General features: G+C 44.3%; 1 protein-coding gene across 24 annotated transcripts in view; it reads left to right on the forward strand.

Moving 5' to 3' along the window:
• The window catches only part of F13A1 (coagulation factor XIII A chain), a 206647-nt gene that overhangs the window by 149430 nt on the left and 42932 nt on the right, over positions 1 to 14285 (forward strand). For all 24 annotated transcript variants that reach the window (XM_059853015.1, XM_059853036.1, XM_059853053.1 and 21 more), the window contains one exon: positions 4774 to 4962. In XM_059853015.1, the coding sequence (XP_059708998.1) occupies positions 4774 to 4962 (189 nt within the window). The remainder of the gene's footprint in view (positions 1 to 4773; positions 4963 to 14285) is intronic.

Consider the following 14285-nt stretch of genomic DNA (forward strand, 5'->3'; position numbering starts at 1 on the left):
TGTGGCAGCTCAGGCTAGCTGGATGTAATACTACTTAATGCTCATAGGGGACTTTTCATCCAGAGTTGAAGGAGTGCTTAATAAATGTGGACAAGAATTAATTACTGAATTTCACACATTGGGAAACAGGCAAAGAGATTTTAAGTGACAAGTTGCAAAGCATTATTTCTGTAATCCTAATCATGTGCCTTAACCACACACCCCTCCCTACCCCCATCTTAATACACACACATTTCTTTTTGAAGCATTTATTTAAAAAAAAAAAAGCCTGAGCAAACCAACCGGCATGTTAAGACTGCAGAAATTTTGCTTGAACCTATTCTGACAACCCTGTAGCTGTGGGGCAAGTGTGTGTTTAAATTGTCAAATCCAATGCAGTGCAGGTCCCAGTTAGACACTGTTTCAAACCCAACACTCTCACAGAAACTGGAGATGTATTACTGTGGGATACCTTAGAAAGAATGCAGCCTGTAGCTAAAGCCCACCAGTACCAAGAGAAAGATTCCTGTTGCTTTTTGATGTGCTTCACATCAGGCTCTGAATGAAGTGAGGTGCTTGTGGGCGGCAGCCTCCTGCTTTTCAGAAATGCAGTGGAAACTTAGGAATGTCGGGTCAAGTGAGTTGAGGCAGGAGCCCAACATGTCCTTAAGGTGTTGCTGTTGTTGAGAAGAACATCCCTTGTCCAAAGCAAGAGTTTGTGGCCATTGGGTAAACCAGGCTATGGGACTGGGCTGAAAAATAAATCTGTGAGTTACAGCAAAACTCTTTGTACAGCTGGATCACCTCTGCTGTGCAAATGTCTCCAATGCTTGTAGCCAAAATATGCAAGGGGTGACCTGAGGGGTCCCTGAAGGGACTGTAGTAGAGTTTCTGTTTTGGTGCACATCAGTTGTGATCTAAGCCTGTGATACTAGCTGATACAAGCGTGGTCTCTGGACATACTGTTTGGGGTAGGTGGCTTAAGTCACCTGTCAGAGCATGTTAAAGGTTTCTTGCCCCATGGAGCTAGACCTGACATTCAGGAGCTGAGCTTGCCCCGGGGCTCTCTCCGTGTTGTGCTTGGGGGATAAAATGGTTGTCCATGGGCAGAGCGGGAGCAGCACAGTGCGATGAGGCCCTAGAGCTGGGAGCACATCCTGGCAGAGACCTGCTTGTGACATCTTCCCCTTCTGCACACCCCTACATTTCTGGGCTGTCCAGATTTTTCTGTGGTGGTTCCCAGATTTCATTGCCATAACACACTGAAAAAAGCATGCAAATGCTTTTATCTCTGCTGTTACAATGGAGGTGTTTTCTATCCTTTGGACACCTGATATAAACATCTAAACACCTGTGTCTTCACATGTGTCAGATTGTAGTCAACACAGAGCCATCCGGTGAGTGGAGGTGAGGGCACAGGCTGTCCGGAGAGCTGGATGTCAGTTCCATGGTGATCTGTATCCTTCTCTCAGCTCCACTGGCTGCAGCAACCAGCCATCAGCTGGCCATAATAAGTTGTTACATACCAGGCTCACATCGTTTAGATGCCTAAATTTAACTGAATTCTGCCCTTGATCTGTGCAGTGTAGGAGTCTACAGCTGAGCTAGTCACCCTCGTTTCCCTTGACAGCCAACAGAGAGAAACAGGCATTTTTAGGGTGTGATTCACTTGACCTATTTTAGCTACTACTCTCGGATGAGGTAAGACCCTGTGCTTGCCTAGCTCTCTGCTGACACCCACTTCGACTCCAGTGAATCACAGCCGAGGCGAGCGCGGCGCTGGCTGCGTCCACAGCACGGTCAGTGGGCTGCCTGCTGCCGGAGCTGCGGAGGAGATGCTCATGAGAGGCACGGAGCGCTTCTTCAGCAGGAAGCCTGTGTCTCCAGGAACATCCCTGTGCCGTGTGCTCCCCCCGGCTCCTCCCGGGCAGCCCATCTCACCACAGCGTGTCGTGAGTGGGCTCGGTGGGAGGACACAGCCCTGCCATCCCACTCACCCTTGCAGAGTCCTGTGAGCTGCAGGCATTTGTGCTTCCCCTCCTAGCAGAGTGATGGGCACTTCCTTTGGAAATTTATGCCATTTTTTGTAGAAATTCAAAGCCCTTCCTCTCTGGTTGTCTGAGGAAACCTGATGTTCGGAGGCTATTCTTTTTATTTGAAAAACTGCTCAACTTTGTGCTCATTTATTGCCGTGCAAGCTTAACATTACACAGGCTTTAAGAAGGCATCACACTGTTGCCTCTCGTGCAGCAAACTGACCAACAGACCAGGCTACAGGCAAACCCTCAAGTGGGCCTGTCTTCAAAGGAGGTCTTGACTTGCCACCTGTCTCTCATAGCTGAACATCGCCTGGAGCTTTCCTTTGGATCACACCCTGGTGCTGCTCTTAGCACATCCCATTACCCTGCTCATGGTTTGCTCTTTGTAATTACCATTACTGTAATTAGCACAGGCTCAGCCATGGGTTATCTTCATCTGGCAAGCTTAACGTACATTTTAACACTGAGCCCAAAAATGAAATATGTTTTTTGCAGGTGTGGATGACTGTGTTCTGTGTAAAGTCCTGTGATGAAATGAAGCAAATGCTGAACTGGAAGCCCAGGGTGGCTTAGCTTTGCAGTTCCTTGAGGGGGCTAGCATGCAGAAGAAGGGTGGGGTCACTGTTGCCCCCATCTCCTCTTTTATTGCACAACAGGAGATGAAAACAAAACAAACCCTCAGCTCTGTTTTTATGCCTCCTTGGAATGAGGGAGAAGCTGAGCCAGTTTCTTATTGGTATTCACAGAACTCTAAAATCCACAGCTTTTAAATGTAGTACTTTCGGCCCAGATGGGTTTGGAAGATATAAGGGGAGAGATTCTCCCCTGTCCCTGCTTCATCCCTGTACAGAAAATTCCTGCCTCATATAATTCAATTGTGAGTTTTGTCAGCATTTTTGAAAGAGCGTTGGTAAGTTTTGTGAGGAGGGAGGTGAAGACATGCCCTACTTCACAGGGGGGCAATGAGAATGATTTCTGGGCAAAAATGTTTCACGCTGACATCTCTGTAACTTCAGCCAGTGCTAAAATCAGTAGAATTTTACAGAAGTTACTCCAGAAGCCTGGTGAATTGAGCAGAGAATAACAATAACGTTGTCATGGGGCTTTAGGCCTGACTCAGGATTGAACAGAGTATTCTACCCTTTTTGCAGATTAGGGTTAGCAGGAGGCAGATGGTTTTGGGTTGAGTTATGCAGGGCTTTTCCATGAAAGGTTCCTTATCATGCTGTGTCCTCAGGCATATTGCTTTCCTTCTGTTTCCTAAAGGACATGGATAGGGGTCTGAGGGATGATGCAAGCAGTAGTGGGACCTATTCCCATTGCCATTACTACCCTGTCTCTCATTAGCCGTTGCCCAGAGCCCAGGATGGAGCAGGAGAAGGACCATGCTGACCATGCTTCCCATTCAGGGAGGGTGCTGCCTGCAGGGCTCTGCTCCCTGTCCAGAACTGAAAAATTAAACAATTGTGCTGAGCTTCTGTGAAAGGGGCCACATTCAGCCTTCAATGACTTGAATGTCTGACTCATTTACTGAGCACATCATTCTTGCCCACAGTGTGTTTAGTAGAAAGCCAAATTAGCCACCATCACAAATACATGCAGCTCCACCAGCTGCTGTAAAAGTGCAGCTCTTTTTGCCAGGCATGAATTTGGCTCTGTCACTCTAAGTATAAAATGCAGGAATTAGCTTGTTTCTAACTGTCAGCACCTGGAAAGACAAGCTGAGAGCTGCAAATCTAGCTTTACTCTGCTGTCTCTCTCCTGGTGGTGAGTAGTAATGGTCCTGCTCCTCCTGGCAGAGGTTTCACAATTATGTGCCTAAGCATGCAGGCAAAACAACAATGCCCAGTTCATTTTCACGTGGTTTCTCATAGTGTGAGAGGACTCCCATTTTGCAGATTCGTGGTGTGGTACAGTCATGTAGTTTATGGTGACTGTGAGTGCCTGTGGCTATCCCAGTGCCACCCCACACTGGTCATTTGCTGAACAAACTACTTATAGTTTGCTATAACCCTTTATAGAGCCTGAATTTGAAGGGAGCAAAGCTTGTGTATGTTATAGATACCTACTGCTGCTTGCCTGTAACTCTATGCTGTAATTATATGCTGTAATGTTATATTTAGTTTTCATAAGAAGACACTAATAGCAGTGGAGGTGTACTGAGAAGCTGAGACAAGACACATGCAGTACACCCAAACCTTATCTAATACAGGCAATCCAAGCTCACAGCTGAATGCAAGATCATTAGCTGCCTCTCAGGCTCTTCAGCTCTCAGCACTGGTGGCATTTTGCAAATAAGGTATTTAAGTGTCAAAGCCCCTATGAATTTGCATTTTACAAATGAGGGACTGCAAGAAGGGAGACACGAAGCCCCAGCCATCGAAGTCCCACTGATTGCTCTGATAAACTTGTGACAGCAAGGTCCAGACTTGCAGAAAGCCAATGCCAGTGGAAAGGTGGGTCCAGAGTCTCCTTGGGGTCATTCAGCTTCCAACTCCTAGCCACCTGCTCTTCCTGTGATTGCACTAGAAGTCTTTTAGCCTCTGTGAAAATGGCAGGTGGACAGAGAAGTGTCTGTCCATAAGCCTCTTCTCAGCCAGCAGCATGAAAGCCCAGACAGACCCAGCATGTTTCTGTTGCATGGTGTTCCTTCCCTGGAGAAGGGGAGGACAGGGCCTCTAAGGACATTGATACCAATATTGACATTGCAGCACACTGACTCCTTCCCCCTCTGCTCATTTACGTGTCTCTGCAGATTACCTGCGTGTTGTGGATATTTATATGTTCAAGGAGCCTCAGGAGATCAACAAGCAGGAGCATCACACTGACAAGTACTACAACCCCAAGCTGATAGTGCGTCGGGGACAGGCTTTCCAAATCCAGATTGACTTCAGCCGACCCTACCAGCCAGAGTCAGACCAATTCTGGCTGGAGTTTTTGATGGGTAAGTGCCTGACAAAGGCTGTGTCTTATCAGCAAAGCAATAGTCTCTCATAAACAGGAAAACAGCAGAAATTAATGGCTGGGTGTTTTCCTGTTATGACTGATAAACCATAAAAACAGGCTTAGCCATAGGCAAGGAAGTGTTTTTCTAAAGAGGGTTTGAATCCTTTCTTGAGAAAATCAGCAAAATTTCATGTGAGAGAAGAAGGAGCAGAATCTGTGTGTTTCTGTTTCATAAGAAGCTGTACTTTTTTGAGCTTTCAAAGTTATGTCTGGTTAATGCTGTATGGCAATGCTGAAAGGTAGGTGGAACAGGAAATCTCTTTTGTTAGTGTTTAGGAGATGTAGGGAAGAGAATCTGTTGTTTGAGGTAGGAGAGGTGAATGTATGAACTGAGATAGCAAAATATTGATTACATAAAGAGGGGAAGTTACACTGAGTGGAAGAATCTTGCAACTTTTCAGCCTGCATTTACAAACAACTTAGTAACAAGAGATAAACTTCAGTGACTGTGATTTTGGACCAGAAACAGAATCATAGACTCACAGAATCACTAAGGTTGTAAAAGACCTCTAAGATCATTGAGTCTACATGTTAGCCTAGAACTGCCATGTTTACCACCAAACTGTGTACCCAAGCAGGTGTGGCGATTCCACCGCTTCCCTGGGCAGCCTGTTCCAATGCATGGCTACCCTTTCAGTGAAGAGATTTTTCCCAATATCCAATCTAAACCTCCCCTGGTTCAGCTTGGGACTATTTCCTCTTGTTCTATTGCTTGTCACCTGTGAGAAGGGACCAGCCCCCTCCTTGCTACTGCCTCCTTTCAGGCAGTTGTAGAGTGATCAGGTCCCCCCTGAGCCTCCTTTTCTGCAGGCTAAACACCCCCAGCTCCCTCAGCCACTCCTCATTGGACTTATGCTCCAGACCCTTCCCCAGCTCTGCTGTTCTTCTGCTGGACATGCTCCAGCACCTCAATGTCTTTGTTGCAGTGAGTGTTCCAGAACTGAACACAGGATTTGAGGTGGGGCTTCACCAGTGCTGAGAGACTTACTCAGGATTATATCAGAGACTTTCTTGATTTATTGCTGATAGAGAATGAAAGCTTTTTTCCTCTCACTGAGAAGTCTTCATCAGAGACCCAGGTCCTAAGGAAACTGTTGACTCACTGAAGGCATGGGACTAGAGAAAGGCATGACCTCACTAGAAAAGGAGAGAAGCTAAAGGGTTTCCTGTTATGCTCCAAAGATGGCGCCACTAAATTCTGGTCCCTACAACACAACTTTGGGAAACACCCAGCTTCATCTGGTTAAGACATCAATGTTCCCCTTATGAAGTCTTTAAAGTAGGTTATAATTGATGTTTTAATTTACTTTCCTGTGAGATGCAGATCTGAAATTTGTAATGCTGAGTCTTTTCCATCATTGAATTATGATGATGTGGCCATTTATTAGATTTGTTGCCTTCTAAAGCTAGATGGGCGTTTATCTCTTAAACATATATGCAGTGAAAATGTTACTGGCTGCACATTTTTTTTCCATGGCTCTCTTCTTTCTAATTTAAATTAGGGTTGGGAGGCATGTTATGACAGTCCAGTGAATGATTGGCTGAACCGCCACAAGTGCCTTTAAAAATTTAATATGCATAAATATCGTTAGTTCTTTTGGGATTTAATTAAATTCAAGATTGTTCCCTTAATCTTTATATGTTTAAAACAAACAGCTGTATCAAGAAGACGTGGAAAATGGAACATTTGTTTTTTATTGCACTATGTGCAGTTTGCATTTGTTTTAATCAGATATTCTATATTGGAAGAAGAAAATTAACACTTCTTTTGACATTGCACAATCCACTTAAGAGAACACATTCACTTATTTTTCTCGTTGCTTTTTCCTAACACATCCATCCATGGTTTGTACCTTGAATCTCTAAGTATAGATAAAAACACTCTCATCTTCAGCCATGGTAGAAATGGGGTTAATACAGCCTGAGCCAGGGGAGTCTCTGCAATAAACACAGCTCTGAATGAATCCTTTGGAGCTAGCCCTGAGTGTATGGTGGAATTCCCCTCCCTCTTCTTCACTGTTGCTGTCCTTCCTGTGACATGGGATGGGTGCCCATGTGTGGTGGCGGACAACTGGCTGCAGATACAAGATAGTGTTCAATGCTATTGCCCTCCCCTGTTTTTTCTTTGCTTCTATGAGCACCACTGCCCTCATGTTGCGAGGACTTTAACTCACAGAGATTCAACTGGGAGGTGTTCAAGCTCCTCTTCTGGGAACTAGTCAACACTCAGCACTCTGCAAATGTTTCTCTTTGTGAACATGTGGTAAAAATGCAGTATATTTGTTCTCAGAGGCTAGCAACAGGAAGCAAAACAAACACAGTCCACAGCAGAGAAGGAAAATTCAGAAATTATATGCCTGACTCTACCCACTTCTCCTTTCAGTATTGAGTCCAATGTTTAATGCTGAGAAGAGAAAGAAAATTTCTCTTACTTAGGAAAGACAACTGGCTGCTGAATGTCTCAGTGCTGTGCTCTCAGACCTTTTGTCAAAGGGAGCTGTGGCCATTTTCATCCAGTTTTTTTCAGTTTATCTTCCTGAAGAGCTGGCTCTCACCTCTCATACTGTCTGAACAGCAGAACCCAGACAAAAAGCTCTTGCCCAGGCTGCCTGTGAGCAAGGGAGAGAGGCAGGCGCCTCCAAGCAGAATTTAACCCTGCTGTCTTAAAGTGGGATGAACTCTCTTCTGGATTTTTTTTTCTTCCTCTCTTGAGTCTCTCTCATTGGCCAGACTCTGGCTTTAAGAGCACTGAAGGCAGGGAAGCTGAATCCTGCCCTTTGGTACTGTCAGGCAGAAGCTATCCCTAGGGAGTGGCTCAGACAACAGCCCTGCAGCAGAGGCAGCTTGAGCTCAGAGAAACTTTTTGTTCTGAAAGGATTATACTTCCTAGGAATGTGCTGAGCTTGGGAGATTAAAGTGATGGACACACAGAAATATTGGCAAGCTGTTGTAAGATGACCTTTGCAAGGAGCACTCTGTGTGCCTGAATAGAAGATTTCAAATAGTGCAGCAGAACTGTTGAATAGAATAACCTCAATTGGAGGGGCCTCTGGAGGTCTCATCTCTAGCCCTTGGTCAAAGCAGGTCCAGCTTCTCCAGCATCTCTGGCTCTTTCCCCATGAGCAGGTTTTGAGTATTTCCAAAAGTGTGGATGTTTCCCCAAACTATGTGGACCAGGCTGTCCTGAACTGCAGAATATTTTGGGTGGTTCAAGGTTCTATTCCCATAAGGTACAAAGTTACTCTATAGGGATGGCTGGCCTTGACTCCCAGGGAATTCAATTGGAGCTGGGAAAACGTGAAATCTCCTTTTGCAGGGCTGTGCCTGCAGTGGAGGCTGTTTGTACAACAGTGTCTATGAAGCTATTCAGAAGTTATTAGTTCCCACATCTGAGAAAGTTCCCCAAGTTGACATTAATCCATCACAGAATTTTTAGCCATTAAAGACTTATTTTGATCCTGAAAAATGTGACAATTGTAATGGATTGGTCCTGTGGGTGTGCACAGAACTATTCTATTTCCGTTATTCCCTAAAATTTACTTTCTTTTCTCTTTTTTTTTTTCACTCCTATTTTTTCTTCTTTTGCATCATTAAAAAGATGATTAATGAAGCAAGTAAAACAAGTAGAGACTGCTTAATCCTTCTAATTGAAATGAATCAAGGGTACCTGGGACAAATACTTCTTCTGTCATGTGAAACAAGATCTGAAACACTCAGAGAACAATCTTTAATTACAATCTTTTTTAATCCACAGTCCATTTAAATGTCATCTTCAGAATTCAGGGGTTAAATTGTATAAACAAATAAATAAATATGTATATATATATATGGGAATATATAAATAGTTCAACCCATTCTCTTGAAAGGCACTTTTACAGACATTCTTCTATGATAGTTCCTTATGACTGAAGTAGTTCTTGCTTTAACAGACTGTTTTCTGTAGAGTCATCCCTGGTGAAATTGACTGAAATGCTAACATGTGAATTATTGTAATTCAGTTTTGCACATAATCCTTTATTAAATTAGGACCACAGTTGCCTGCCAAAGTATGGAACACAATGAATGTGCCAAAAAATCCACATGGAAAAATACCCACTTATAAAGAGTAATTAGATGTAATTCCAGTTCTTGTGCTGGACCTCAGCCCTGCCACAGCACCCATGGTTTGAGATCTGCTCTGTCATCCCATATTTCCTTTATTTCTGCCTACTTCCTGGCTTTTACAAGAGGAAAGGTGAGCATCACCACTGGGGTGATCCTTGTTTTATTGGTCTGGGGCTGCAATGAACAAGTCACAAGAGAAGTGCAGATGCTATGCTTACATCTAGTTCTCCACAGTGGGATTAATTCCAGTTTGGAGCTTCAGTGAGCCCAGAAGAGCCAAAGGACTTCCTCACCCATCTTGATTGTCCTGACTCCTACCTTTGGGTGATGGGGATATTTTGTGTTCCTCTTCATTTTCCATGATGCAAGGCTTAGCCTGGGACAGCCAGTTTGGTGTGGGCGCTGCAAAGTTTTCACTGGCACTGCTGCACTGACAGGGATTTCTCTGAAAAGCAGATGAATGATGAGATTGGGCTTATACAGCCTTCAATCTTGATTTTAGTAGTAGCTTCCAGTACATGGCTGTAAATCCTCGAGGGCTTGATGAGTTTATATGGTGCATCCTGACTCTAATGATGTATTTCCCCACATCCTCATAAATTGCTGTCTATTTGTATTTTCCTTAAATGGCTTCATAAATCCATATATATTGGTCTAGCCCTAAATGTTATTATGAACATTTTATTCATTGATGCACTTCTGGAAGGGCTGTAAATTCCAGTCCCCCAGGCTACTATCACCTTTCCACACGTGTGCATGTGTGGATACCCACCCACCTGTGCATATGCTCTCCTCAGGCTTCTATAAATCATTGGCTTCTGGCCTGAGATCAGAGGAGAGACTTACTGCTCCTTTTTCCACATTCTTCCCAAGCCAGTTCCAGAGGGATAGTTATAAACACATCAAAGAAGCTAAGAACATAAAGATGTTAGAGCTGATCCCAAATGGCTTATTTAGGTGATACCAAATTCCCACTTATAGTCAGAGGGATATCTGAGTTCAACTAAATAACCAGAGGTCCAGTTCAGAATCTATGGAGCTCTTCATACTGTCCTACTGTGTCCACTGCCTTTCCCTGTTTTCACAGCAGAGTTGGGCCAGGAAAGATTCCAGGATTACTGAGGTTGTGATGATTTTGTCAGACAGTAATTCTGCCTTAGGGGGAAGTATTGCTACCTCTGCTGTCACCTGTTCTCCTCAGCAGCTCTGGGGCAGGGTGGGTTGTAGCCAACAGAGGTGCTAGAACATGAGATGTCCCCCAGCACTAGGAATGGGATGTCAAGCTGAATTCTTACTCTGAGTAAAAGTTGCTCTTTGGAAAACTCTGGATCTTCACGTTTTAGGAGATTTTGGCACTATCAAGAGAACTAACCTGTCTATAGGGCACACTGTGTTGGTAGGTAACTCAGCACTGCGAGTTTATTAGATCCTTGTTTCACAAAGAAGTACAAGAAACTGAGCAGAGATACAAAAACACCCGATGGTCTAAACTTGGAGTCTCATTTTGTGACAGAAAAAATAATTTATTAGCAGCAGAACATATTTCCTAGAAATTGTCTCCCAGCAGACAAGAGACCTGTTTGCCAGCTCTTTGCAAAAAACAAACCTCTCCACTTTCTGAACAAAGGCATTGGGGTATTCTTTTCCTCCCATCTGGAATTCCCAGCTGGGCCCCAGAGGAGTAGAGAGGAGGGAGTCCCTTGAGGTGGTCTATGAATGCAGTATTTCTTGCAAATTAGGCTTTATTAGGCTGACTTTTGCACTGCTTCAGCAGCATCAAGTGGCACATAAAATCTGGCTGTATTTTTTAGTTGTTTTACTAGTTAAGGTGTGTGGCTCTGATGTGTGTTTTACAATTGTAAAATACTACAAACATTCACTGCTGGGACAGAGTGGCCAGATGTTAAGGATTCATAACTGGAGCCACGAGCAAAACATCTTTCAAGATTTTTGTGTTTACTACATTTCCAAGTTTGTATATAGCACTTCTGAAGGCCATGGAATTTGAAGGTGGTAGGAACCCAGAAGAGATGTTAGAGATTTAGAGACTACTGCTTTTAACAAAAAATTGTTTCCTCTTCTTGCTTCTTTTGATTGTTTGGAATTGGAGCACCACTCCTGTTTCTTTCTAATTTGTTTTACTCTGTGTTTCATGTCCCATATGCTAACACCTATCTCCAAGGCTGCTTGCTATCAAAAGACTTACCTCTGCTGTACTGGTGACTTCCTGCTCAAACTTATTTATCAATATATCACAGTTATTATACTTCCATGGGTGGTGCTGAAATAGATTTTTTTTACCCTTTATATGAGAGAGTGTATCCAGATAAAACAAATGAGCTTATAGGAAAATTGTTAATTGCTGTGTGTAATCAACAACTCCAAAGGGAGACAGATCACTTGACTCCTTGAGAAGCCAATCTTCCAAGGAGGGATCCTAAAAAGACAAAGGCTGCTGAGATAAAGCTTCGTTCACCTCCTTCTCTTCTGAGGTATCCCACTTCCATCAGGAAGGAAATTCCCTGTGAAGCTCACTAGATCTCTAATCTCTGTGCTACCAAACCTTCCTTCCTCCCTTCTGGAACTAAACTCAGTTGTGTGGGACCTATCCGAGAGCACCTGCTGGTCCCTCCAGTGTCTGTGCCAACAGCACAGCATTAATTCAGCCCTGGCATTTATGAGCTGTTTAATGCACACACGCACATACACACACAGCAGTGTGCATGTCCACTGGGGATCAAGGGGAAAACTAAACTACATGTAGTCAGGAGCTTCCAGGGACAGGATAGAGAAGGAGAAGGAGGAGAATAGAATCAAGCTAGCCCTGGTTCCTGATAGTCACTTGTAAAGAGCAGCAGCAGAATTGGATAACTGGAGGAGGACCGCTCATGTTTTGACAGCTGAACTCACTGGACCTATCTCTCACCCTCTCTCTGTTGCTGTAAATCCCTCTCTGGTGAGGCAGTTTTACCCAGAATTTAAGACAGCTTGCCTCTGTGCCTGATGGGCCCAGAGCTGACATGCTAGAGAGGAAAGGCATATGTTGAAAATAACTGACTTTGAACGCATGTGTGTGACCACAATTCTGTGGTTTAGATGGCTTATTATTTTGCTGCTACATAAATAGATTTTGGCAAGCTTTAACAAATGCTGCACTTTGCTCTTTGCCCCTGTAAAGTGTTTATGTGTGACAGGGGACATCCCATGCATACCCACATCCACACACACTGCAGTCATGGTGCCTTTTGCCATGTAGATCTTTACTCATGTTTTTTTTTAATTTATCTTATGAACTCCTTCAATAGCGACAGCAGCTACTTTGCTCCTCTTTTCCTGAGTTCCTGGAAACCCCAAGAAGTGTAGAGTCAAGCTGAGCTGCAACTGAAGTGAGAAGGAGCTTTAGGACCCCAGCTTGGTTAGCTACAGAAACCAGGGTGGAATAAGAAAGGATAAGAAAGAAGTATCAAAGGATTTGCAGACCTGTGCACTGTGCATCAGGGGAAATATATTTGTTTGTGCCATTAGATGTTCTGTACAAGGGAGGTTTCTGTAAAAATTGATGTCTTCTGGCTGCATTGTGGCTCAGGACCTAGCACTGAAATGCAGAGTGTTGGAGGCCTGAGAAAGGGGGGTTCACTGTGAGTTCTCTCCTCTCCTGCTTTAAAGGCAGGGCAGTCAGTACCTTCTATTCAGTACATGATATCTTTGAAGGAGCCTACAAAAAAAAAAAAAAAATCACCCAGTGCAGGAATCTCCAGACTTTCTGAGTTCACAGGCTGGATTTTCCCATTTCCATGTACTGTTAGAGTGAGCAGACAGGGACATCCCAACAGCGTGATGTCATGCAATGAGTTTGTCTGCCACAGAGCAATTGGCTGTGAAATGTCCTGGTGTGAGGGCCAGGGCCTCCTACACCCAAAGCAAAGGTGAACACTGGGGAGTGAGGCAACCACAAAGAACTGGCTGTGGAGCATAGTTCAGGCTGCCAACTCATGGTGCAAAGCAGAGCCGGAGAGATCCTGAGCCAGCTAATGCTTCTGGCATAATGTCAGCACCCTCCTGTCAGCATAAAAAGGGTTTATCTTGTCTACATGTCCCAGTTCTGACATGCACTCAAACTGCCTCCTGACTCTGTGGGTTGGGTTAGCACCAGAGACCCTTCAGAGAGTGCTCTGCCAGGCATTCACAGGCTTTTGGTAATAAGTCTTTGGGTAGTATTGCATCTTCTTCCTTGCAGACTCAGCCAGAGAATTAAATCACCACTGCATGTTACTCCTTCTGAGGAAGGGCCAACATTGCAGATATCCCAACCATGGGCCAAAGCTGGCTCTGCTTTTCCACTGCAGCCAGAAATGTGTGCTCAAGATGTAGATAAAGGTGAAAAGGCCAAGCCATCCTGATAGGACTTCCCTACAGAGTTGATAAACATAGTACTGAGCCTATGTAAGAATTACTTGGCCAGCAACCTTAGCAAGCAATGCCAAAGTTACTCAGCTTCATGGCACTCTAGTATCAAGACAACAGATGTGTGTATATGAGATAGTGTGGCTGATGCTGTCAGGTGTCTGAATGTGTGTTTACAATTCAGCTCCACAAGCTCCTGACAGAAGTAACAATTCCCTTACTCTTTCATTTACACCCCCTATTCTTCCATTTGCATTTTGTTTTGTTTGGTGTTTGGTTTGGTTTAGTTCTATTTCAGAAGATTAGGGAACCTGTCCCCTCTTCAAAGAAAACATTGGAAATTGCTCACTGTGCTCTTGAAGGCTCTGTTCATCTTCCCAAACTTCCTTGTGGGTTCAGGATTTATGTAACCATTAGCAAGCACCAAATCACGATTATCTGTCAGGAGCAAACAATGTTCTCTTGTATTTACTATTTATAACACCTGCAAAGTATCCTGACTTCTAGGATATCTGTCCCTGGCAAATCTGCTATGTCTGCAGGGATGCAGAGCACCCCTGGTGCCCCAGAGCACCTTCTCCCCATGGGTGTGCAAGATAATCCAGTGACCTCTTACTCTGTGGGACCAGCTGTGTGGGGCTCTGGGTTGAAAGAGCCTCGCATACTCCTTCAACAGCAACTACAGCTGCTGCCCTGTTGAGCAAAAGGTATATTAGTGTGTCTTGTGGCTGTGTTTGTTTGGAAGAGAAAATG

This window comes from Haemorhous mexicanus, chromosome 1 (assembly GCF_027477595.1).
Source record: "Haemorhous mexicanus isolate bHaeMex1 chromosome 1, bHaeMex1.pri, whole genome shotgun sequence".
Classification (NCBI taxonomy): domain Eukaryota; kingdom Metazoa; phylum Chordata; class Aves; order Passeriformes; family Fringillidae; genus Haemorhous; species Haemorhous mexicanus.